The sequence below is a fragment of the Cladophialophora yegresii genome (genome assembly GCF_000585515.1).
Source record: "Cladophialophora yegresii CBS 114405 chromosome Unknown aczIN-supercont1.1, whole genome shotgun sequence".
NCBI lineage: Eukaryota > Fungi > Ascomycota > Eurotiomycetes > Chaetothyriales > Herpotrichiellaceae > Cladophialophora > Cladophialophora yegresii.
In genome coordinates this window covers 1,039,383-1,063,143 of record NW_006913045.1, presented here as the reverse complement: position 1 = coordinate 1,063,143, position 23,761 = coordinate 1,039,383, and the positions used below count along the sequence as shown (strand labels likewise).

Below are 23,761 nucleotides of genomic sequence, written 5' to 3'. Positions count from 1 at the left end.
CATGCATCATGGGAAAAATGCCTCTAAAACTGCGGGCCTGGACGATGCAGCAAGAGACACCCTCGACAAACAGGCACGCGTGAAGACCGCTGATCTAGGCTTCCATGCGCCAGACTACATCCTAGACGATATCATCCCGGTCACAGACCCCAAACTCATCTACAGCAATATTCATGCCCAGCGCGACCGCCGTCTTCGCTTACTTATACGCCGGTACACGAACCAAATCCAGTACGGCTGTCGCAATGTTAACTGCGCAACTCCGACCTGCTTGAGCTACCGGAGGAGAAACAGTACAGCGCCGTTGAGGCAATACACCGAGCTGAGCGCAAGAACATTGGCGTGTCAGTTGGTAGAAGAGTATGGTCGAAGTGGCAAGGACACAGCATTGGGACTCTGCCCAAATGAGCCTGTCGTGCCGTGGTACGAGGATCCCACACATGCTAAGAGGAGGAACAGTCACGAAAAGCTATCACCACAGAGACAAGAGAATGGCCATCTCCCAAGGCGGGCGAGCCGCATGCCGCATACAAGAGACTCTTCCAGGCAATCGCCGGTCAATGACCATGGACCACGAAGACACGGTCCCGATGGTGTGGTTGAAGCAGGGAGGCGCATTCGCAAACTGGATTCTACCATTGCGGAAGGACTTCCTGAGGTTGCTAACCTCTTGAATACAACTGTTCTACGACCGAACCCGGACAACAAAGAAGCCAGAAGCGAGGACCTTACCCGTGACCTGTCTCATTCAACTTCGACTCCCACGAAGCCGAAGGATCTGGCTTCCTTTACACAGACACTATTTGATCTAGTCCCACTGCGTATCCTCAACTGGCTGCCTGTTAGGACTGGCAGCAGTACTGGAGATGACGCGGTATCCGCCGCTGGTGCCACCCATCAAGAGCAGACTCCTGCTGATGCCACCCAAGATAGTGGCACAAGATCCGAACAACGTACCACCGAAACAGTAACAGATGGGACAAGCGATCAATATCATGACGCGCCAGCAGTCCGCCAGGAATCCACGTACTCGCTCAAGACATTAACATGGCAAAACGTGACGTGGCTGCTGTCGAAGGACCGAAAAGAAGATCCTGGTTACTATGGGCGATTTACCCCGTTTATTAAACAGAGCTTCGCATATTGTCTCAGTGATCCTGAAAGGCTGTGTAAGTCAGTCAAAGATATTCAGGAGAGTGTCAGGTCTGGCGCATACAAGCCGCAGGAGAAGTGTGACCCAGCCACCAGAGCACAATGCAGCCATGGTCAGCACGTCCCCTCTGTCTTGCCGACCTATTCGGTCGCTACAACAACACCGGGCGACATGCGAGCGCTATTGTACGGACTCTCCACTCTTCAAACCTTCAACGAACGAGATCTTCTCATGACCAGCGTTCTGGAAGCACTACAACACTCGTACACCCTGCCGTCGTGGCTGCAGAGCTGGCAGTCTGGAAAGCGTCGTCGTTCGTGCAGCGCAAGTGGCGAGAAGGCGTTGACGAAGAGACAACGACCATCTGACGACGCGAACGCTTGCGCCGCTCATCCCTCAAACGTCGTGGGATCCGACTTGCTGCTCGAGAATCATCTACCTGCAATTCACCTGGAAGACCCCCAGGTGACCGAGCTCTGTCTTGTGGCACTACTGTTCCTCGCAACCACCATTTTTAATCCTAGAATACCTGCGTCGTCAAAAGCCGCTCGCTGGCTAGACAAGCAAGATTTCATCAGCTTCAGGGATGAGAGAAACCTTGGGCTCGCTCATGCGTCTTTCCGGAGGCACTTACAATTCCAGAACCTCGCAACCTTGCGCGAAGTGATCGAGGCTATTGATGTGTCCGAGGACTGGTCCGTACATCGGCTGCTTTTAGGCTTGATGGATGTGATCAGCCATCGACTGACAATTACCAAATGGGCAAAGACGTTGAAGGCCTCGAAAGGCGCGAAGTCGAAGCAATCAACCATCGTCGAATCAATTGTCGCTCGATTTGACCGCAACTTGCTTTCCCAGGGTGAGGCCGATAAATCCAGCTGGCTCGGCACAGCGGCCGTCGAGCTGGTGAGAACCGTAATGCTCACAGATTGGGATCGTTCTGCCATCATCCAGCGAGGTGGACCTGTAGGTGGTGCACTGGAGCTGCTTGCAGAAATATACCGCCAGAGGCAAGACTTGGAACTGCATCACGGTCTCTTCTGGATGCCCTTCATTGCAGATGCCTTTGATGACATGTCTATGCCTTCGGAGTGGCTGTCTTTTCGAGCCGACAACCGTCGAACGCATCTCCTCTCCTTCTCCTTTCTCTTCCGGCCCGAGGTCCTGGTGAAATACTTCCGGGCAATGAACATCGCCATTATGAAGAAGGCCCATGAGGATGCGATTGTCGTTTTCAACGATACAAGGCAATACATTTGGGCAACGCCAGCAATCCCAATCCACGGCGCGAAAGAGGTGTTGGCTCATCTCAGACCTCATATGGCCAGATACTTTGTGCTGACAATCCGGAGAGATGATATTTTGAATGACGCCATCAATCAGATCTGGCGCCGTCAACGGCAGGAGATAATGCGACCCCTGCGGGTGCGTATCGGCAAGGACGAGGGTGAAGATGGCCTCGACCATGGTGGAGTCCAACAAGAATTCTTCAGACTTGTCTTTTCGGAAGCGTTTCGACCCGACTATGGCATGTTCACAGTTGATGACATGACTAGAATGGCCTGGCTTCAGCCAGGTTCACTGGAACCGCTCTACCGATTCGAAGCGTTGGGCATATTGATGTCACTGGCTATCTACAACGGCATTACAATTCCTATCACCATGCCGCTTGCTTTCTACCGCAAGCTTCTCGGGCTCAAGGTCAAGAAGCTTGACCATATCGCAGATGGCTGGCCTGAACTGGTGAGAGGCTTGAGGACAATGTTGGGATGGGCCGATGGTGACGTCGGTGACGTGATCGCCAGGACTTATGAGTTCAGCTATGAGTTCTGTGGCAGCACCGTCACCGTCGACATGCAAAAGTTTGGTCGAGATGATCCATGGCCACCGACAAAGCTGCGGACGAGTAAAAGGGGCAAGGAGAAATCGAAATCCGCATCTTTTGAAATACCTCTGGATTCGGCGTTGACGCCGCCATCTCACACGTCGCCCAACTCGAGTCCTACGATCTCGACCGCTCCGATCCTGAGCCGAACCTCCTCCGTTGAGCTCAGGGGCATTTCGACCCCTCAGAGTATCGACAGTGATGCGCTGGAGACCCCACAAGTCGAAGAAGCGGCTCTCGTCACCAATATGAACCGCGCGCAATATGTCAAGGATTACATCCACTGGCTCACGCACAAATCCGTTGAACCGCAATATGAGGCGTTCGCCCGCGGCTTCTACACCTGTCTCGACCGCACCGCCCTTTCAATCTTCACGCCTGAAGCCCTCAAAGTGCTGGTCGAAGGCTATGCCGATATCGACATTGACGAGCTTCAACACACGGCCACTTACGACGAATACGCGGCCACTGATCCCACCATTCTCGATTTCTGGAGCGTGGTTCGCAACATGTCACCAGAACAACACAAACAACTACTCGAGTTTGTGACGGCGAGCGACCGTGTCCCTGTCAATGGGATGAAGAGTGTCACCTTCATTATCCAGAAGAACGGCGAGGAGGATACGAGGCTGCCTAGTTCTAGTACCTGCTATGGTAGGCTTTTGTTACCGCAGTACTCGAACAAGAAGACTCTCGAGGAGAAGCTCACCAAGGCGATTGAGAATTCGGCGGGGTTTGGGACCTTGTGATCTCGACGTCTCCGCCACGGTTGCTCGCATGGCGAACGCGATACGAGATAGGGTGGGAAATCGAGGTATAGATGCAGGGGCTAAAGCGAAGAGAATTGAAACGGCGCAAAACAGACGTGCGGGTTTGGCAGTAACATTCTTACCACCGTGATTGTCGTGGTGGAGACGGAGGAGTATCAGTCTCATCCAGAACTTGGGTCTTACGAATGATGATTACGTGTGACGCACGCCTTATTGAGGACTTGTCTTTTCACGCCTCGACCGCATCACGTGCAACATCTTTCGTCCCATCCCGAGCACCATGGCTGATCAGCTACGGTCCATCTCAGGGATAGGCTGGTCAATGAGCATGGCGTTCTCATCGGCTTCCCGCTTGAGTGGTCCTGTTCCCGTGGCGTTTCCGTAAATCGTAGGACCTTCGACCACGCCATCCATGTCCATGTCCATGTTCATGTCCATCTCGACATCGCCATCGACGGTGTCCCCCCGATGCTGACCTTGATTCTCGGAGGCGAAGAATTCCCGCTCCGCCTCGTCCCCCTCGAGCAACCAGATTTTCACGTCGCGGTCCTTGCCACCACTGACCAGTAGCCCCTTTCCTTCCTTCGTCCTCCCGAAATCGATCCCCAAGACGACATCCCTGTGCGCGACCTTTTCACGCCAGAGGATATCCTTGGTGGTGACGTCCCAGGCGACGATCTCCCCATCTTCACTCCCACTGGCCACAAAGGCCTCGAGTCTTCTTTCGCGACTGGCGCTCTCGTATGAGTGGCTATAGCTCCCGACGGCGCCGGAGAGGCTGTACCGCGCATTCACGTGGCCCTGGTACGTCTTGACGCAGCGGCCCTCGACGTAATTCCACAACCTCACGCAATTGTCCAACGTCCACGCGCAGAGAAATTTGCCGTTGGGCGAGAACTTGACGCTCGTGACGGGCTTGCGGTCCTCATCGACGAGCGTGCGCAGACACTGGCCCGTCGAGGCGTCCCAGATGCGGATCAGCCCGTCGCCGGCGCACGAGGCCACCATCGTCCCATCGCGCAGGAAGTCCACGCCGCCCACGGGGTCCGAGTGCGCGGGCAGACTGCGCATCACGCGGCCCGAGCGCACGTCCCACAGGAAGACGGCCTCGTCGAAGGACCCGCTCACGAGCATGTTCCCCTTGGGGCTGAAGCAGAGGGAGTACACGTAGTTGCTGTGCCCCGTGAGTGGGGACGGGGCGATCGGGAAATCCGACCCCAGGGGGGACCAGAGGAGGATCGATTTGTCGTCGGACGCAGAGGCCAGCGTGTAGGGCGGTCCGACGGGCGACCAGGCTATCGCGTTCACGCCGGCCAGGTGGGCGCGCAGCGTGCGGATGTGTTTGAAATGTGATTGCGGTACCGGGTTGGCGGGGACGGAATAGATGTTGATGGTGTTGTCGGCGGACGAGGTCGCCAGAAGGGTCATGTCGGGCGAGAATTTCAGGCATGTTATCCCTCGGGCGTGGGCGCGGGGGAGGGTGACGAGGGGCGTGAACTTCAGGGCTTTGGGTTTCAAGGACGGAGGAGGGACCAGTGGCGGAGACGGGGACTGGGACTGTCGTGGCGAGTATGTGTCTGATCTTCTTGATCTTGACCTTGACCTTGATCTCGTCCGTGATCGCGATCGTGATTGGGTTTGTGATCTTGATCTCGACCGTCGCGATCGCTGTTGGTGTTCGGGTGCGGAATCGTAGGTCGAACTGCCTGTTGGACTTCTGCTCTGGCGTCTTCTGCGTGGGGAGCGGCTTCGGCTCCGGCTTCGTGATCTGTCCCTACGGGGTGTATCAATGCGGCTGTTTTCTGGACTCCTACTTCTTGAGGTCGAGTAGCTTCGTCCTCGATTCATGTCGCGTGCTGGGCGCGTGGATTCTTGATGGCGCGACGAGGGAGCGGGGGTGCGTGGATTGGCGGCAGATTGGCGCGACGAGGAGGAGTCTTGGCTTGACGTGCGGCGTCGCTTTGGCAGAGGGTACCGGACAGAGTCCATGGTGGAAGAGGATATAACGCTGTCTCATCGTCTGAGCGCGGCCGTGGGCATTCTCACGGCCTGCAACGTGGGTGCAAAACTTATACGGCGCAGCAGAAGTCAAACGTGCAGAAAGACAAGATGCTACTGTGAAGCACAAAACCGAAGTCCGTAGTAGGTACACAGTATCAGCTTTGCTCGAAGCAAAATCTCGAGGACTTGCCAAAGCACCACTGCTCAGGTACCTTTGGCGAGCTGATGGACGATTCGCCGCTCATTGTTGTTTTTGTAACACCTCACATCAATCCTGCTTCAAGATTGAAGGCAAATACGCCAAGGCCGCGACCATTGGATGGCTGACTGCGTGCAGTCTCACCATCGATCGAAGTACCGATACCGTCATGCCTGGATTCCATGCCCGAGGCGAGGTTACAAGTGATTTGCCGTCTACATGGCCTCAACCTTCTCATCCGCGGCGCCTGCCTGACGGTCTTCGGTTCCCGGTGTCTCCGGGGGAGATCAGTTCTCGTCCCTGAGAGCACGAACCTTGTTCTCAAGGTAATCTATGATTTTCTGAGGAGCTTCGGCAGAGTCAAATATTTTATCGATATCCAAACTGTTGAATTCCTGGTCATCTATCGGCTCCAAGCCGAGATACTCTGCCGTGGTCATCAGACTGCTGATACTGGAGGCAATCCTATGTACATCGCCCCAACTGGTGGACCCTGGCAATGCATTAGCATACAAGTAAGTTTAAGAGTCGCTACCAATCGTTACCTTCGATAACTTCGCGAATTTCCTCGAATCTGGAGTAATAAGTATTGGCTGCCTGATGGAAGTCTGTCTCGACCTCCTGAGCTTCGACAGTCAACGCTGAATAGTCTGGGTACGTCAGGTGGATGAGGTTCTGCTTTAACGGCTCTACCACGTTCTGTCTGAACCCCTTTTCCAGGGATAGCAGGCGTCTTCAAAGGTCCACTGCATGCCTGTCAGGAAAACTCTTCGACAGGAACACAAGCAAAACTTACTGTCAATTTGGCTGATCCGGTCATGGGAGCAGATCAGACGCTTGAAGGGAATTGATATCGGCACTTTGTCCCAGTAGTCATAGTACGGGGCAGCCATTAACACGTCCACCGCAAGGCGCCTTTCGATGGTCACTTGCAGGCGTGCCAGACACATGTCGAGCGTAGGGCATCGCCATCAAACGCAATACGTCGTGAGCCTCTCAATCGAGAGAACCAGCTTTGACGACGTTGGCGACGTGCAAGCTCGAGTATGATTAGTCGAGCCTTGTGTATGATGGCACGAAAAGCATGGTGGCAGTTCCTTAGGGTTATAGGGTCACCAGGACCGGAGATATCTACTCCCCCTTCTTGATGGTTCGGAAGGTCTGTATCTGGTGTGTCAGCATTCTCGCCCCTATAAAAATGTCCGCTCTTTGGAAGATACGCAGTGTCGCCGAACATCTTGCCTCGGAGCCGTATCCAGGACAATCTTGTGGTTGTTGATAACACCAGTCGAGACGAACAAGAGCACCATGGTACTTAGCACCTTTTAAGGGCGCCGGGTAGACGCAACCTCGTTTGCTCGGTCTCCGCAACCCTCCGCTCGTGACGAGGCGTAAGCGGCGGCATGCGTTGGCAGGTGTCCTGCATGTACCGATCAGAGCATGCTCTCCGCAGATAGCTCTTTCCAGCCTGAAAGTCTGCGGTGCGTACACGAGTAGCTGATGAAGACGCTCTTGCAATGCCAGCAAGGATGATTGTTGCATGTTGTTATGACGAATGGCTTCACCTCCAGTCGAGCCTGGCTGGCTGCCGCCAGACAACAAGGCTGGAGCGACTGAGGCCGGAGCGATCAGGGAAGGCATGACCTACAAGCTCAGTTCTTCCACTACACCTACGCAACTCGCTACGACGAGATACATTTCCGGGCATCACAGACCTCGACGGCGGACCCTACAACTCCCGCTACTGCACGCTGGCGGCACCTCCTCCACTCATCCCGTTGGATCCTATCCGCCAAACTCTAAATCGATTCCTGCCCAAACGGCTTCCATATACCAGGGTTGAAATGGAAGCTAATTAACTTCGACGACTTCCTTGCGGGCAAACCTCCATCGACCATCTCGCCGGTCGTGGATAAAGTGACTCGCCTTATCGTTGCCTTTACTGGTGGGGCTTCGCTCGTGGTCCCGATGCTCATCATGAGCCTGCCGTCCACAAGCCAGACGAAGAGCCTCATCACCGTATCGGTGGCCGTGACACTTTTCGCCCTGTTGCTCTTCATGGGTGTCCGGACCAACAACTCGAACACACTGGTCGCGACAGCTACTCATGCCGCAGTGTTGGTTGTGTTCGTTAGGACGAGTTCTTGATGGTGGGGGACATATTGACGTCTCGACGTCTGTGCAAACTTTGACTCCTTTTGGCTGGATGAGGTTCAGCCCAAGTGTAGATGAACTGAGCAGGTGAACAGTTGTCGTCTATGCCTTAGGTATCTCTGTCTTCACCTCAAGATCCCATACCCTCAAGACATAGATTCCAGCAAGAACAGCAGTGGCGTCGAGCTGTGATTCATGTACACAGGCGTTGAGCTAGCCATTGCGGCCTTGCAGCGTAAGTCACTATTTCGGACTCCATTGTCCCACAGACGAGAGGTGTTACTGTCAGTGCAGGATGAACGTTGTTGTCAATGATGACTTGATCATTCCACTTCGACTCATTCGAGCTTTGGACCTTCAGTCTATGTGGTCAAATGCGTCAAACTCAATGTCCGATACGATTCCAGTAACCCTCATCACCATGTGCCCATGCGGATCTCGTTCGCCGACTTTCTGCCCCACAAACTGCCATCATTGCTCACTTCACCATATGTCACGCGAGCCAAGCCATCCACCACGATCATGGTTCGCTCCTCAATTCCACATCACTCCCTCTGTCTCATCAACACCCAAACCACTACGGTAACGACCATCATCGCGGCGCTGACCACGAACCCAATCCACCCGACCGCCAAACAATACGCCACAACACTGAGGCTCAAAAACACAAAAGCAAGACACTGCAACAACATCAACCACATGCCTCCCAGGCCCAGCACGACAATGCCAAACACCACACTTCTTTCCCCAGCCGTGCGAGTCCCGGCCCCGCCTCTCCAATGCTTGTACCCGCGCGCGAAAGCATCACCCACGTGGCGCCGATGAAATACTAGGCCTATGGAGACGAGCGTCGCCAAGGCGAGGGAGAGAGTGAAGAATAACCAGGCCAACGCGATGAAGGTCTGGATTTCTGAAAAGTAGCGGTGCGCGGAGCCGAAGATGCCGACTGTTGAGGTGAAGGTTATGAGGGAGCCGAAGGTGGAGAGGAGGAATGTCGCCGGGAGGAGAGCGTCGAGGAAGCTAGGGCGGGGGATTAGTTTCAAGAGAGCGGCAGGAAGGTCGACGGATGGAAATGCCACAGGCAGAAAGTTCAATGACGGGGATGTGAAACGCAAGAATGTGGAGTGAATGCAATGTAAAGAAAGACTCACCGGAGAGCAGGGGGGTCAGCAGGATCGGTAGCCATTGCCATTTCGAATTGCTGCATGAGGTACTCGAATGTCGAATCGAAGCGTCTCCTGATACCTATCTTCCGTGTTGAGAAGAAACGGTTTGTTCGTGTTCTCTCAGACGCAGTCCCAGATTTTTCCAATAGTTGGGACCCCGTCACCGGGACTTCACTCGAGCAACCCGGGTAGTTATTCACAGACACAGTGTCGATACGACAGCCTCTGCCACCAAGGCAGTCAACCAAATAGGCACTCAAGTAGATACCGTGCTGAGGGTACAGTATATAACAGCCCGCGCACCACTTACCATAGCCTTTGCCTTTTCCTCTGCCTGTCCGCCCGCCTGTTCGCTCTGCCAAGATATCACGACCTCTGCTGAACGCCCTGCTCCGCCCTCTGGCTGCCTTTTGATGAAGTGGGCGTACGCTCCCGCGCGGCTCACCGAACGACCTCTCTGCGAACCTCGGGCAACCAACACCCTTCGATCAGTTCGAGCAGATGCAGACACCAAATGCAATGGAAAAGCAAAGTACACTGTGCCAGCAGTATGAGTCGAGCAGGTACTGAGTACTCGGCATGATGCCGCCGAAACCTCCCATCCGGGCATCAAGTACCTCACCTACCTAGCTCTTGTGTACGTCGTAGTACGTACTCACACACACATACACACACACGGCGCGTGACCGACCTGGGCCCATGCAGGTCTGCCTGCCAATATGCCCGCGTGCCTGCGTGCCTGAATGCCACGCGGCCGTTTCAAGAAACGTCCGAGAAAAAACAGGTTTCATGATTGAAGAAGACCCGTGCTCTCGGCGAGCAAGGACAGGGACGGGAACGGGGACGGGGACGCCCTAATCCATCTGGGGGACTATCATGTGATGCGCATACTGTACGAGTGCATGGATGCTTGGCTGCCATGGATGCCACGTTGACGCATGTTTCGGGATATCAAATCAAATCAGGACACCAAGGATGTGTTTTGAATTTCGGGTGCTTCAATGTGGGGGAAGTTCGTTTGGGGGGGCCGAAAATTCCGCGGGCAGTCTGCGACGGGGAGCGTCGTCTTGTGTGGATGTAGCCAGGAAAGTCCGAGTGTACGATCTGAAGAAAAGGAAAGCATGAGCGCAAGGAAACATGGAGTGAGTCGCATCGAGTTGACTAGGTAGTTCGATTCAATGCAAGCTAAGCTGTCCTGCGTCAGGGTTGAATCGTACGTACGAAGCATGCTAACTTGCTCCAAACACTTTGTCGTACTTTGGTCCTGTTGGGGCTGTGGTACTCGTACGAGGCAATGCCCAAAAGTATGTTCTTTCACCAATCAGACCCTGTACGTGGATAAACCCTAATTTCAGCCAATCAGGTCGCACGGATTGCATCAGCCTTACGCAGCCTCGCGATAGCTGGCATGATGTAAAACCGGCTTTTATCACTTAATATCACTCTCCCTCTTACCACTCACTCGTAATTATGCCTCGCCGTGGCCGGCAAACACCATTGTAACTTCGCATTGCTATTATTACTCTTCGATTCTTTTTGCCTGATCTCGAGTTCACCCAAATCGCTAACAAACTTAATCTGCAGCCTAGAACTTGTTAGAAGATCTGGCAAAATGCAGTCGACCGCGCATCGAACCCCCACAACTTCCAAGACCTCCTCGCCTGCGCTGGCGCCCTCGATCGTCCTGGCCGACCACATACTATAGAAGAAGGCTCCGAATAGTCATCTCAAATACGTCAGATCATCCTTAACCACGACCAATCCAGCTAGCTGAAGTCGCTCATATTTGGCAGGCTTACACCGGGGTTAAACTGAGTCGTTCGATTATCGAGCGAGTCGCAAAAGAATATCGCGATCCCGAATGTCCCTAGTCAATTATCCGCGTAGTCCAACCTCTTATCCCTGCCCTCTCTGTAAATCATATGGAAAACCGCCTTCTCTTCGCTATCTGGGCTCTTCGGAAGCTTCGCGCTGGCGCACTCTTCATTTTCACTGATGAAACACTTATAGAGGTCGGTGGTGACCCTCTGTTAGGAACAGCCTATAGCGATAGGCAGAGAGTAATAGTGGTGGGATTCAATGATATTAGGTGTCCCTAGACCTCTAGGTCAAACAGGACTCAAAGCATGAAAGGAGGGTAAGACTCTCATGCGAGCTGCATGAGAGATGAAGGCGTCCTCTTGGCAGGCTTAGTAAGCTCTGGTCGCCATTCCTGACACCCTCGAAAGAAGCCTAAAATAAGTCGGCTAAGAGGATAAATAGGTGAACGATGGGAAAGAGCAAAACCCCGTCACCGAGTTTAATTCAACTTTATGATTTAGTGCGTAGTCTGTCTTGGTTAGGATGGGCCCTTTCCGATTAAGTTCTGGTCAGCTGAAACTGAGGCAGAGAAACAATCAGCTTAAGAAGTCCTAGATAAAGAGAACACCGAGCGTAAAGAGAAGGTCAATAATAAGAGGAAGAGAGCGACTGAACCCGGCACTTAAGAACACCGTGTTCTTTGCGATATTACTGATAAGATTAACAATGAGAACAAGCGCAGAGCTCGAGAAGGCCAGCGAGGTCGTCTCCGCCATAAAACCCTCGACAAGCTCTTCCCATATGAAGATCTCGAGCGAGGTGATCGAACAAAGAACGGCGTCGACTGGTTCCGCCATCGCGAGAACGTCTTACGAGTTCTTCTCTATCCTTTTTACTTTCAGCTGCAAGCGAAGCACTACAACAGAGAGGTCTGGATTATCGAGGACAACGCGTCCCCACACACCAAAGCAGCAGAGTATGAGATGGAATACCGTAAGAGAATGGGTATACGAGCAGTATAAACTGGTGGTAGGCCTTCTTGGCCCTCACATTCGCCTGATCTTAATCTAATAGAGCCCTGTTAGTCGGACCTCAAAGATAAAGCGCACCCGCGGTTTCATACCCTCTATGGACAGTCAAAGCAGGTGGTACAACAGGCGCACAGCATCGTGGTAGAGGAATGGAGAACAGCGAAGATCAGAGAGGCAGTTGTTAAACACTGTAAAGAGTTCCCAGTGCGTCTGTTGCGAACCCTTTCGCAACAGGGCAACAACACCTTCCTAGGCTGACAACGAGGTCGCCAACGTATACAGACATGACATAGCTGAAAGGACCAATCAGAGGGCGAGGATGGCTCTTATACATCATCTTCGTCATAATCGCCACAGCCCCAAACGCCTTACCCAAACAGGCGAAGAACATACTTTTGGGCATTGCCTCGTACGAGTAATTCGTCTTGAAACGGGGGGCACATGGAGCAATCACAGTGCACACAGTACAGTAGCAGAGGCCACCAGGGTGGTCCGAAAGTCAAAACTTCTTGCATACCTAACCAGTCGTAGGCTGCAGGCAGGCGGATCGAATGCATCAAGATACGGGGCTTTCGGTGTTCATGAGTTATGGTATGGAGTTTACTTCGTGCTGAGTACCCTACGTATGTCGATTGATGCATGAAAACTTGTGTGACGCTTTCATACAGATCGAGACCGAACTCGCACAAAGATTATACCTAGGTAGGTAATGTCTGTTATTCAATTAATGGCCCTTGATGGCCGTGGCTAAGCCTCCAGTTGCATAGCATAGTCGTAATGGTACATACATAGACGCATGTACAGTCAGGTCAGGTCGCAGATGAAAAACGTACGGGTGGCCGACATGAAAGCGGAGCGACGCATTGGTCTGCCACTCCAGACCTCTCTGCAAGATCCAAGCAACCAGAACGGTAAAACCTGCCTGGCCTTCATGGCAAACCCACTCTCGTCAAGAAGAAGAAGAAGAATCTCAAACGCCTCAGAGTCAATGAATCAATAAATCGCCCGGCCTTCATCCCACCGCCTCGTCTCCAAACTTGACCTGTCCTCGTGCTTCACCAGACTGGCCTCACCAGGACTGCTGCTCCCCTTGATCAAACCGCCGGATCTCCTCCCTTCCAGTCCCGGCGCCAGATCCACAGGCCCAATCCACTCCCACACACGACTGACTTCGCCGGTCTTGCCGCCTTCCCGATTGCCAGCTCTCACATTCGAGTTCCCTTCGACAATCCTCCGCACGCTTCGCCAGACGCGCTCGCGTTCCGAAGCACTGAACACGCTTCTGAGCACGTCATCTCGGAGCTGTCCAATACTGATGAACGGCTCGGAGGCACGCCCTTCTTGATTCAGTGCAGCTTGGGTGGCTAACCTATCCAATGTGGTGGCTACCAGACCTGGAATCCGCGCCGTGTTTTGCTTGTAAGTGATGATCTGGCTGCGACCATACGCCAATCCCGAAACAAGCAGGATCAGAATTGCAATAGGGATTCGATTCTCTGCAATTGCTCGTAGTACCGATCGTCGGATGGCGCAGGTGAAGGGGAGTCTTGCAAGCGACGAGGAGGAGAGGAGCTGTCTTCCAGATCTGTAGATGCGAGAATAGGACTTCGAGTCAGTCAGTGAATCGCTAAAGAAAGTTTTGACGGATCAAATCCAAAGCGTCAGGGAGGAGGAGAGCTTGGGGTGCAATGACCATCACGAGGAGATGGCCAAAGAAATCAACGTGCACGCCTAGGGGGTGGTAAGGGGGAGCCGCGACTGGGTCGTCAACTCTTGTCGTAAGGCTGTGGGCCGGAGTGCAAACGCGAATGTCACTAGAAACGTACCGATCCTGGGTAACCTGAACCTCATCTCTGCCCAGTATATCACCAAGGGCCCCGCGCCACAAATCCTCAAATTCCTCGTCGGTCATGCCTCTTCGCTTCATCTTTGATACTGTCTGCTTAAGGTCTTCTTCCGTTACCTCCAGCTGGGACTTTGTAGACTTGGCCACAGCTTTGACCGCCTGTGTCTCCCGCGCGACTGGGTCGGATGGGGTCGTGACTTCTTCACCACATTCGTATGAGGCTCGCCGTTCGCGGAGTTCCTCGATTGCTCGATCTGCGACGGCTTTGATTCTTCTTTGCTTCTCACTGTCTGGCTCACACGTGGGAGGCAGTGGCACCCCACCATTCAAGCTCAATGGATGAGACTTCAGGACAAAGTCGTTCTCACACTCCACTTCCATGTTCGGATAGCAGACGGCATGTTGCGGGCATGGTTCACAGCTCGGTTGGAGGTTTTCGTGCACCCAAGCGGGGATATGCGGATTGGACGCCAGCGACCAGTTAGGCTCGCCAACTCCACAGTAACCGACATTGATCTTCTCTTGTCGATACCATGCTCCCAGCGCAGCGAGAACCGATGTGAGGATAGCCAGAGGAGCTGTCTTTGCTATGGGCCCAGCGGGCTTCTTCTTCTTTCGTCGGACAAGAGTAGATGTCCTCCCCGGCACCAACTGGCCATTTTGCTCGGCCTCTGCAAGCTCGCGAGCAGCATCAGGAGTAAATTCTTCTGTCGTTGTGATGCCGTCTTCCGTGTCCGCAGACGTGACTCTCGAGACAGGGAAGGAAACAGCCGACCGCGAAGGGGGCGAGTCTTCTGGCTTCAGGGATGCAGACGTCGTCTGTCCGCGCTTACTGGTGGTAGTCGATGACAAGGACTTTCGGGAGCGTGACGCAGATTTGCGGCGATCTGACGCAGATGGGGGGCTCGACCAGGACTGAAACGGGTTCTCGTCTGAAAAAGGGCTGGTGCCTGCTTCGAGCGACTCCCTCTTCAGCCTGGCATCTGGTTCCTCGATCTTAACGGCCGGTTCCAGGAAAGCCTGAGTGGGCGCACTCTTTCGGGGTCTTCGAACAGTCGACTTCGCTTCCTCCGGTTCGGTATGTTCAGCATCCGATGCGCGTGGCGTCCTTGTAGTACTCCGTCTACTTGGAGTTTTAGTTCTTTTAGAGGTGGACGGGGCTCGACCAACAGACTCTTCAGCTGTGAGATCTGACTTGCTCTTCCTGCTGCGTGGTGTCCTCGGAGCTCTCGGGGGTGGCATCAACTGTCTGTCATCTTCCTCATCCCCAGATATGGTGCTTTCTTGGCTGCTGGGAACATCTGTTATGCCTTTGCTCGTGCGCCGCACTCTGGCTTGCGCCCGCAGTAGTTTCTCCCTCTTCGGTAGCAGTTCATTCTCGAGAATCTCCAACAGCTGACTTTTCTTTGCCGAAGATGGGTAATGGATGTTGTGCGCGACGAGGATAGACCGCATGCGCGGGACGGTCAGTGTATTCAGGTCGAAGCCGGCTTGCAGATAATAGAGTTCATCCTCGTCGGCCATGGTTGCGACTGCGGCCACAGGTCGCTGTGCGGGTACGATTATACGACGGCGCTCAAGAGCGGAGCAGCTGCAGCCACATGGAAAGGTGGCGAGAAGTCAGACAGGACAAACTGAATGAAGGAAAATAAAATTGCCTCCGGTAGAGCGTCAAGATCAGGATTGTAAACAATGGCGCACTGCTTGCTGAAAATAAACCAATCAGAAGTGAATCACGCAAATCATGTGACCGGCATGGCGGGAAGTAGGATGACGTACGGGGTACGAGGTACGGAGTACTCACAGTGGCGATTTGCTGGAAAGGCAGCAGCAACTACTATTGTCGAACCTCTGCGGCGCGATTGCTAGGAGGAACAGGTTGTTTCCATTGCGTCTAACTGAAGTAGACGGTGTATATTCGTGCCATCAGTCCCAAGCTCTGTGCCTCTCATGCCTCATTTAACCCTGAAATAGCCCAATAAGTGGAATTCTCAGCTAACATGTAGTCGTAATCTCTATTCATACAGTCATTCGATTGCCTTCCTTATGCTGTAAACATGTCCCAGACATGTTTGTAATGCAAGATCCGTAATATTCTACACTTCTCCCCAAGCTCCGCCGCTCGCCAGAATGCTGCCACTTCCTACACTGCCTCCAATGTCCCAATAGTTTCGACTCGAACCGCTCATCACCAGTGAGGCTTTCCGGCTGCTGCGCACACTCTCGCTGGCACAGCTGCTTGTAGGTCTCTTGCTACTCGTCCTCGACTCCCTCCGGACCCGTACGGGAGATCGTTGTGTTCGAGCAATGAGAGGATGATTTTGTCGTATGATCGCAGTTCGAGTAGCTGCGTCTTCAAGTGGCTGTCTCGAGGCTTGAGGGGATTGTGTCGAGGATCTGCTCACGAACCTATCTCTTAGATATCGGAAAACCATCTTCAGGTCAAGCTCCCGTTCCCAATATTCTCGCTCCCGCTGCAGACTTCTTGAAGAATTCAGTGGCGAGGTCGCGGAGGACGCGTCTTCCTCAAAGCCCCAGCTTTCAGCATGCGCTGGGTCTCGGACTGTTGGTGGGAAGTTGGGTGTCATTGCTGATGAAACAGTACCGTGGACCCGGGCCTCCACTGCGGACGGCACAGAGTTCTGTCGCTTGGCGTGGGCCACCAGCACCGGCATGCCTGCATAATCAGGACTTCGGGAGTAGGTGGCGAAAGCTCCTGGATGTGGCGATAGTTGGTGCACGAACACTCCCAACTCACGAGCAATGCGCTGGAGCAGCTTGTCCCTCCAAGTCGAATCTTCGACATTAGGAACCACAAGCGTCTGCTCAGGAATCGCGGATAGGGGATTGCTGGACGATGGTCTCTGCTCGAGTGCCTCCTCTGGCAAGGATTCCCCAAAGATGACCGACAGAAGTGGCTCGTCAATGCCGATAACATCGCGGATAAACCTTCTCGTAATGCGACGCCAGAATGGTTCGGCCTCCTCTGACTGTTCACCTGGTTGCGCCATATAATCGCTCTGCTTCGGTGTTGTCCCAAGCACGTCCTCATTGACAGAGGCAAGCGTGTCTTGGTACATGGACTGACGCGAGCCTCGCCTCAGCCGTCTGCGAGTCTCTCGTTCCACTTCGTCCATCAACGCTTGACTCTGTTCAATCCGCCATTTCTCTATTCGCATTCGCTTTTCTTCGCTAGCCTGGGCTTCAATCTCGTCGATGGTATCCAGCCTCCTCTGCACGCTTGATGGCCGGCGATGATGTCCGTCATGCTTTCGTTTCGGGTTGTATGCTTCGTGCTGCCATAATTGTTCAAGAACCGGTGGGCTTGAGGCCTGGAAGGATCCGAGGCCATCATGAGCTGGTAAGACAGGACCCTGAGTCTGGTTGGAGATGGTGGGGTACAGGGGAGATTCTCTGAATGCATGCAGTCCGTCGTCGAGACTGTCTAGCTCGCCGTCTTCCGTCACATCTTCATCGAAGGCGGACGATTCGACTCTGCCTGACCGTCCAGCGGTATTCAGGGAAATGTCACTTGCTCTTGATAGTCCTGCTGTTTGACCTGTCTGTGTCCTGGTGATAGTCGACTCTGCGGTGCTGGGGGAGAAAAGCACCCATTCTTGTGATTCCGAGATAGGTGTTGGTTGTAGATGTGTCTGCGATGCTGAATCTTGCGACCGGTTTGCGTTGATGGCGATTGGTCGTGGAGCCGCGGATTGTTGTTGGAATGCCATGATTCCCAACCCACGGATGTCCACAGTCGTTGCGCTACAGGTTGCACGACCCGATACAATTTCTCTAGACCGTGGTTAGGAAATGCGATAAGAAGGCTTGACTCGATGATAGATGACAAAGGCCTGCAGTCTTTGTGTCGTCAGTCTTCTTTGTCTCACTCTTCCCCATCTCGGAGATGTATACCTTGCTTAAGGTGGAGGTCCAGCTCCGACTGAGGAGAAGGGTGATCAATAAAATGCTCTTTCGGGAAATGTAGGGTCAGATGGTCGGTCAACAGGGGTAATGGAAACCCTCTGCTCGAGTATAAGGTGGCCGGTGTATTAACGGTTGTGGTTAGGGAGTGAAGAAAGGGGAGATGGTGTTGGGCACAACGAGGAAGCAGGTCGTTGGCCTGCACTTTCAGGTTAGTTGGGAGTGTGACACGTCCCAGCTACGAGTGCTGTGTAATGGTTGATAGAACAGCTGGAAGGACTCTCCGAAAAAGGACGGAGCGAGACCAGCCGCAGGTGCCAGATGACCAACGCGGCGGCCAAAGGCGCGGTGCATGACGATATGCAAGATTCCTTGTAGGTCATTCTGCTATCATAGGCCTGCCCTGCCCTCCACTCCCGGCTTAATCTTCCCATCCCTTGGGCTCGTTGGCCGAAAGATAAGAATCCGAAAGATCTCCCATCTCCCTCCCGCCTAAACGCTGAATCCCACGCCCATTTCGCTCAGGGCGTTCGTGGAGACCTTCGCTACGGACTCGGGCGGCTTTTCTGACTAACACTTCCTGATCAAATGCGCGCCTTCCTCTGATAAAACACGCGACTCTTCTTTCATCTTCTGTGACTTCCGCCACCCTCGAGGAATATTACCGCTTCCAGGCGGAGCTACTTCATCCGTGAGGCTGCGAGGTGGCTTTGGTCTCATCATGCATGACCTTAGCCAGCTGGGGCCAGGATTGAGACTTGTTGCTCAGGCACGCAATCTGGCATTTGTACGGAGTATTGGATCATGTACTCGGACTATAGTTGAGCGGCTTTGGTCACTTCCGTGGTGTCGAGCCTCAGGAAGTGGATCATTTCCCGCGTCACGACTCGTTCTCGTCAATATGATGTTAGTACTCGCATTCAGGCACGACAGTCATAAAATCGACCCGGACATATGGAATGACATTCAGTGATAGGTGAGAAATTGCTTGTTGCCTTGATTGCATCATTTTCTTCGTTTTGAAACAAGCTTTTGCACAGGAGCAACGTGAAACTTGGATTCATTTTGTCGTGGGGGACAATTGTTGTCTATGGTTATCGCAGGCACTCAATGCACTCCCAATCACCCAGTCGAAAACCATTTGCGGGCTCACGACTGTCTGCTGGGGCAGAAGAGTAGCTCGAGCGAGCAAGCACGCACTAGCACATTGTCAGATGACCATTCGCCGTGTTTGCTGCACAGTGAATTCCGGTTTGAAATCCGCTTTTCAGCCTCGCAAGTCCTCTCCGTAGCTCGCGCACCCATCCATGACATTTATGCCTCAGCAGCAACCTCACTGCCGCCCTCGTAAGCACCGGGGAATCGCTTCATGTTGTGTTCGATGCTGCCCTTGTTCCTCAAGAATTGAACGTAAGCGCCATCAATCAAAACACGACCCTCTTGCTTGAGCTTGACATATTCCTCGCGTCTGAGAGGTGTAAAACCCCAGTTCTTGCTGACGATGATCTTCTGGCGACCGGGGAACTTGTACATAGACCGCCGCAGAGCCTCGATAGCAGTGGCACGGTGGGCGTCTCGGGTTCGGACGGAGAGAAGAATTTGGCCAATGTTGACACGAGCGACGGTGCCGTTCGGCTTGCCCCATGCACCTCTCATACCAGTCTGAAGTCTATCGGCACCAGCGCAGGACAACATTTTGTTGATGCGGACGACATGGTACGGGTGGGCTCGGATACGCAGGTGGAAGCCTTCTTTGCCGGCGATCTTGACGAGATACCTAGGAGTTGTGTTAGACCAGATAATATCATCTTGAATCATCGTTAGACGTACTTGTTGGCGCAAATTCGGGCGGCCTCAAGGGCTTCAGAGCTCAGTTGTTCGTACTCATTCGAGACCATGTGCACGCAGAGAGGAAATTCGTCGACATTGGCGCGCTTTCGTCCGAGGTCGAAGATACGAATCTTGGGGTCAGGTACACCGCGGTTGAATCGAGATTTTGCTGCGAATCGTCAGCCTGTGCCGTCGTTGGCAGAACATCAAAAATGACTACGTGAAAGACAGTGCGGTCTTTCGAAGAGCGGGTGAACTCACGATAAGGCTTGTTCTTGCAGTAACGGTAGCAGCGAGCAGGTCTTCTAGCCATTGTGACGAGTTTGTGGACTGGTTTGCACTTCTTGCGAACGATAGTCCCACGGGAAGGAGTTGTAGATGCGGCGATGACCCTATGTAGAGGTTGAAATGATTTTGGATTTCAAAGCGAAATGCCAAGCAAGTGGGCGGCAATGCGCCACCTAGAGCCGCACAACTTGCCATTTTGAGTCACAACCCGGCTTCGGCAGATTTTGGAGCCGAGTTCTCCTACAGAGTGCATGGCACGCAGGCAATGTGCCTCGAGGAGACCCGTGGCCTGCCACAAGACCGAATTTACGGAGTACTTCTACAGGTACTCGTAGATAATAGCTGAGCACGCCAGAAGAATTTGCAGAACGTTCATAACGCTAGCTTGAGGATTGTTAAACTTGTAGAGTAAGCTCAGCATTTATTGCGACTATCTTCAACCCCTCCAGGTTCGGTTCCTATCGTGGTACGCAATTTCAAACCATGGGCCGGCACTTGCAAGAGCATTTCCTCTGTCTCATGCATTTCCATGATGCAATCGGCTTGCTTGAGGAATTTCATTACATGACAGGCGACAACATCTTTGCACGCATTTTGCCTCGCTCACGAAGCTGCGCCGAGGATATCAGAGTCACCAGCGTCAAGGACGGCCATGGTTGAGCAACGGTAGAGCTTGCCACAAGCTGTGCCCAGTTCAATCTAGAACGGGGAAGAGATCGTGTTAGCTGATGTCCCTCCAGAGCGCGAAAGAGCTCCTTCTCAGGGCCTTGCATGTTCTATATCACTCACGTTGTTTCCCGCAAAATGGTGGACATTTGTCTTTGAAAGCATAGAGTAGTATTCGAGCTCGCTCTTGCGGAGGGGGGGCGTGTTGCCGGCGATGATGACAAGCTTGGCCTTTCCGGACCGGAGGCACTTGAGGGTTGACTTGTAACCAAGGGAGACTGTTCGAAAGAGTTAAGACTTAGTTCGACCACGTTTGGGCTCGACGGGAACCCACCTTTACCAGACTTCATCACAAGCGCCAGGCGCGAGTTGATGCTGTCGGTTGTCTTCTTCGCTTTCTTTGGTGCCATCGTTGCGCTCTACTGGTTCTGGGAGTAGAATGATTGAAGGGTGCGCTCCGGCAAGTTGATGTTTGAAGGGTTTACTGTGAGGTGAAATTTGGTCGTGTAGCGCAAATCAAAATGCGAAAATCGCAGTGCAGGTGATGTGGCCTTGGCAGAATGGTCGACCAAACAGCTCCAAGTGCAGTCCGGCTGACCACTGTGCCATCCTCTCCCCATGCCGCAAGCAGGGGGCATGTGGGCCTTGTTTTCCTGCGTGCCAGTGCCTCACAAGCAAGGACTCGAGGCTCCGCTGATGCTCCTGCTTGTTTACTGCACGAGACTGGCTTGCGCCCGAACAACCATTAATGTTGCACTCGAATTTGCCATAGCTGATGAGTTTGCCAGCTTCTCAGCAATATCCCGCATCTGTTTCCCAAAACATGACCCATCAGACCTGTTCAAGCTGAACACCGACGAGGCGCAGGCTCGCTCTCCCACCAATACCCACGTCGATTCCAATCTCCAGCCAATACCATCCACATACTGCAGACTATTTACGTAGCAGTCAACAAACCGCATCGGAACCCATCCACTCGGTGACTCGCGGTCTGACACCCTCCTTTTGGACTCCAGCGTGAGCCGGTTACTTGGTCCTATACCCAGCAACCTTCATGGCGACGCCCAACTCGAGAACTCCCCTCTCTGGGACCCCGTCTCGCCGCACCCCGAACGAGAATAGTCCCGGCAGGCCTACCTTTGCAAGTTCTGTACCCTCAAGTACTGGGACTGGCCTTGCCAGAACTCCCTCCTTGCGGCAGGCTCGCCCTTTGCGGAAAACCCCAACTCGCACGAGTATTTCCCTTGCCTCTGGCGACCACGAGTTGGAGGACGAAGAGGCCAGGTCAAAAAATTCCGAACTTGTAAAGGAGATCCAAGATCTGCGAGATCGGTTTGAAAGAGCCGAGCAAGTTTCCCAGCAGTACAAAAATCAACTGGAAGCCATGCGGCAGGATTTGGACAAAGCCTCGCAGGATCAGACAATTGCAGAGGAACGCGACTTTCAAAGCCGAACACAAGTGGACCAACTGAGGGCAGAAATCAACGACCTGAGGCGAGAGAATCGAGAGCTGGAGAGGCAGCGTGCGGAAGATGAACGGCTTTTCCAGCAGGAGCGAGACAAGCACACCATGAAGGAAGCGCAGCAACAAGCGGCGATCAACCGGCTGAACGAAGCCCTGCGCCTGAACGGCATCGAAAGATCCAACGCGAATAGAAGTGGGAGCGTGACTGAGACCCATGTCCCCAAGGAAGAGGTGGCCGCAGAAAACGCCGCACAGAGAAGCAATACTCCAAACCTCATGCCTGTCTTGCAGCAGAAGGAGGACACCATCAACGCCTTGCAAATCGACCTGGCCGAAGCACAGCTTAGGTTGGCCCAGCAGGAACATTTGCAAGACGCACGCAGGCTTGATCTGGAGAACAAGGTATCGGAGTATCAGCGATTAAATGCGAAACTTAGGGAGGAAAACGAGAGTTACGAAATGCTTCTGAGTGAGAAGACCCTCAAGGGTGAATTCATGCGTCATGATCACAATCAAGATGAAGCTCGCGGAATGAGCTCGCTCGCAGAGGAGCTTGAATCCACGGAGGAGACCGAGGACGATAATGCCAATGGCCAGACCGAGGGATACAAGAAACTCGACGCAGACAACAAGGTCTTGAAGGCGGAAGTCGAGGCCCTCCGCTTATACATCGACAAGATTATCGGGCGATTGCTGTCCCACGAAGGTTTTGAGCACATCATCCAAGACAAGGACGATCCACCACCTCCTCCCGCAAAACCCAGCGTCGAGAAGGCACTGCCTGCAATACCGGATCAGCAAGCAGCCGCTCCGGCTGCAACCATAGCCGGTGCGGCTACCGGGTTCTTGCAGCGGGCCAGGTCTGTGGTGCAGCGACCAGGGGGCAAGGCACGTCCAATGTCGTACATACACCCGACAGCAGCATCGCCGTCAGCCAATGAGAATCCGGATACAGCTCCAAGTATTCCGCTGCACCGGGGTCATCGTAGGGCGAGATCCGATCAGGCACAGACTGATGCGGCGGCCGCTGCGGTTGTGCAGCAAATGACCCGTGGCTCTCCTATGAGAACAGTTTCCGGAAGCCCCCTGAGCCCGGGCATTCGACCACTGAGCCCGCCATTACCGCAAAGCCATGGATCTTACTTCGGCGCTGCCACTTCGACAACAACACGAACGCCGTCAGCCTCCGGTAACCGTGTGAGCAGTTCCGCCAACAGTGTGATGAGCGATTCGCATAGCGATGAACAGAAATCAAACACTGACGGGAGCTCGATTGCGCCACACGTGGGTGGGGAGCGGCCGAACCCGAGCAATATACCTGGAGCGGTGATGAAACAAAACCAACTGAGACCGCTGAGATTGGTACAAGAGCAAACAGTCCCGGATGATGAAGTTACAAAGCGCACTAACAGGGGTAGTATCTTTGGATGGTTCCGCGGAAGTACTATCGAGACTCAGGATGAGTGAGGAAGCTGGGAAGAAGTTATTTTCACCGAATACCCCCTTTGAATAGCATCTGTGACTGGAGTGAAGAGCTGAATGACAGAGACTAGACCGACACCAGGCATTTTCACTCGTGCTAG

General features: G+C 53.6%; 8 protein-coding genes across 8 annotated transcripts; 2 read left to right on the top strand and 6 right to left on the bottom strand.

Annotated features, from left to right (window-relative positions):
• Position 1: 1 nt before the first annotated feature.
• On the top strand, positions 2–3,787 carry A1O7_00385 (uncharacterized protein; the record flags this gene model as incomplete). Its single annotated transcript, XM_007754427.1, has 1 exon — positions 2–3,787. One exon carries the CDS (start codon positions 2–4, stop codon positions 3,785–3,787), a length of 3,786 nt encoding a protein of 1,261 aa, XP_007752617.1.
• A 309-nt stretch (positions 3,788–4,096) lies between these two features.
• A1O7_00384 (uncharacterized protein) lies at positions 4,097–5,236 on the bottom strand (the record flags this gene model as incomplete). Its single annotated transcript, XM_007754426.1, has 1 exon — positions 4,097–5,236. One exon carries the CDS (start codon positions 5,234–5,236, stop codon positions 4,097–4,099), a length of 1,140 nt encoding a protein of 379 aa, XP_007752616.1.
• A 3,471-nt stretch (positions 5,237–8,707) lies between these two features.
• A1O7_00383 (uncharacterized protein) lies at positions 8,708–9,354 on the bottom strand (the record flags this gene model as incomplete). Its single annotated transcript, XM_007754425.1, has 2 exons — positions 8,708–9,182; positions 9,314–9,354. 2 exons carry the CDS (start codon positions 9,352–9,354, stop codon positions 8,708–8,710), a joined length of 516 nt encoding a protein of 171 aa, XP_007752615.1.
• Positions 9,355–13,152: 3,798 nt separating this feature from the next.
• On the bottom strand, positions 13,153–15,529 carry A1O7_00382 (uncharacterized protein; the record flags this gene model as incomplete). Its single annotated transcript, XM_007754424.1, has 2 exons — positions 13,153–13,744; positions 13,986–15,529. 2 exons carry the CDS (start codon positions 15,527–15,529, stop codon positions 13,153–13,155), a joined length of 2,136 nt encoding a protein of 711 aa, XP_007752614.1.
• Positions 15,530–16,101: 572 nt separating this feature from the next.
• A1O7_00381 (uncharacterized protein) lies at positions 16,102–17,736 on the bottom strand (the record flags this gene model as incomplete). The annotated part of the gene is made up of 1 exon (XM_007754423.1): positions 16,102–17,736. One exon carries the CDS (start codon positions 17,734–17,736, stop codon positions 16,102–16,104), a length of 1,635 nt encoding a protein of 544 aa, XP_007752613.1.
• A 1,507-nt stretch (positions 17,737–19,243) lies between these two features.
• A1O7_00380 (60S ribosomal protein L10-A) lies at positions 19,244–20,072 on the bottom strand (the record flags this gene model as incomplete). Its single annotated transcript, XM_007754422.1, has 3 exons — positions 19,244–19,706; positions 19,760–19,928; positions 20,021–20,072. The coding sequence occupies 3 exons, from the start codon at positions 20,070–20,072 to the stop codon at positions 19,244–19,246; spliced, it is 684 nt and encodes a 227-aa protein (XP_007752612.1).
• Positions 20,073–20,650: 578 nt separating this feature from the next.
• A1O7_00379 (60S ribosomal protein L30) lies at positions 20,651–21,123 on the bottom strand (the record flags this gene model as incomplete). The annotated part of the gene is made up of 3 exons (XM_007754421.1): positions 20,651–20,746; positions 20,837–20,991; positions 21,048–21,123. 3 exons carry the CDS (start codon positions 21,121–21,123, stop codon positions 20,651–20,653), a joined length of 327 nt encoding a protein of 108 aa, XP_007752611.1.
• A 644-nt stretch (positions 21,124–21,767) lies between these two features.
• A1O7_00378 (uncharacterized protein) lies at positions 21,768–23,645 on the top strand (the record flags this gene model as incomplete). The annotated part of the gene is made up of 1 exon (XM_007754420.1): positions 21,768–23,645. One exon carries the CDS (start codon positions 21,768–21,770, stop codon positions 23,643–23,645), a length of 1,878 nt encoding a protein of 625 aa, XP_007752610.1.
• Positions 23,646–23,761: the final 116 nt, after the last annotated feature.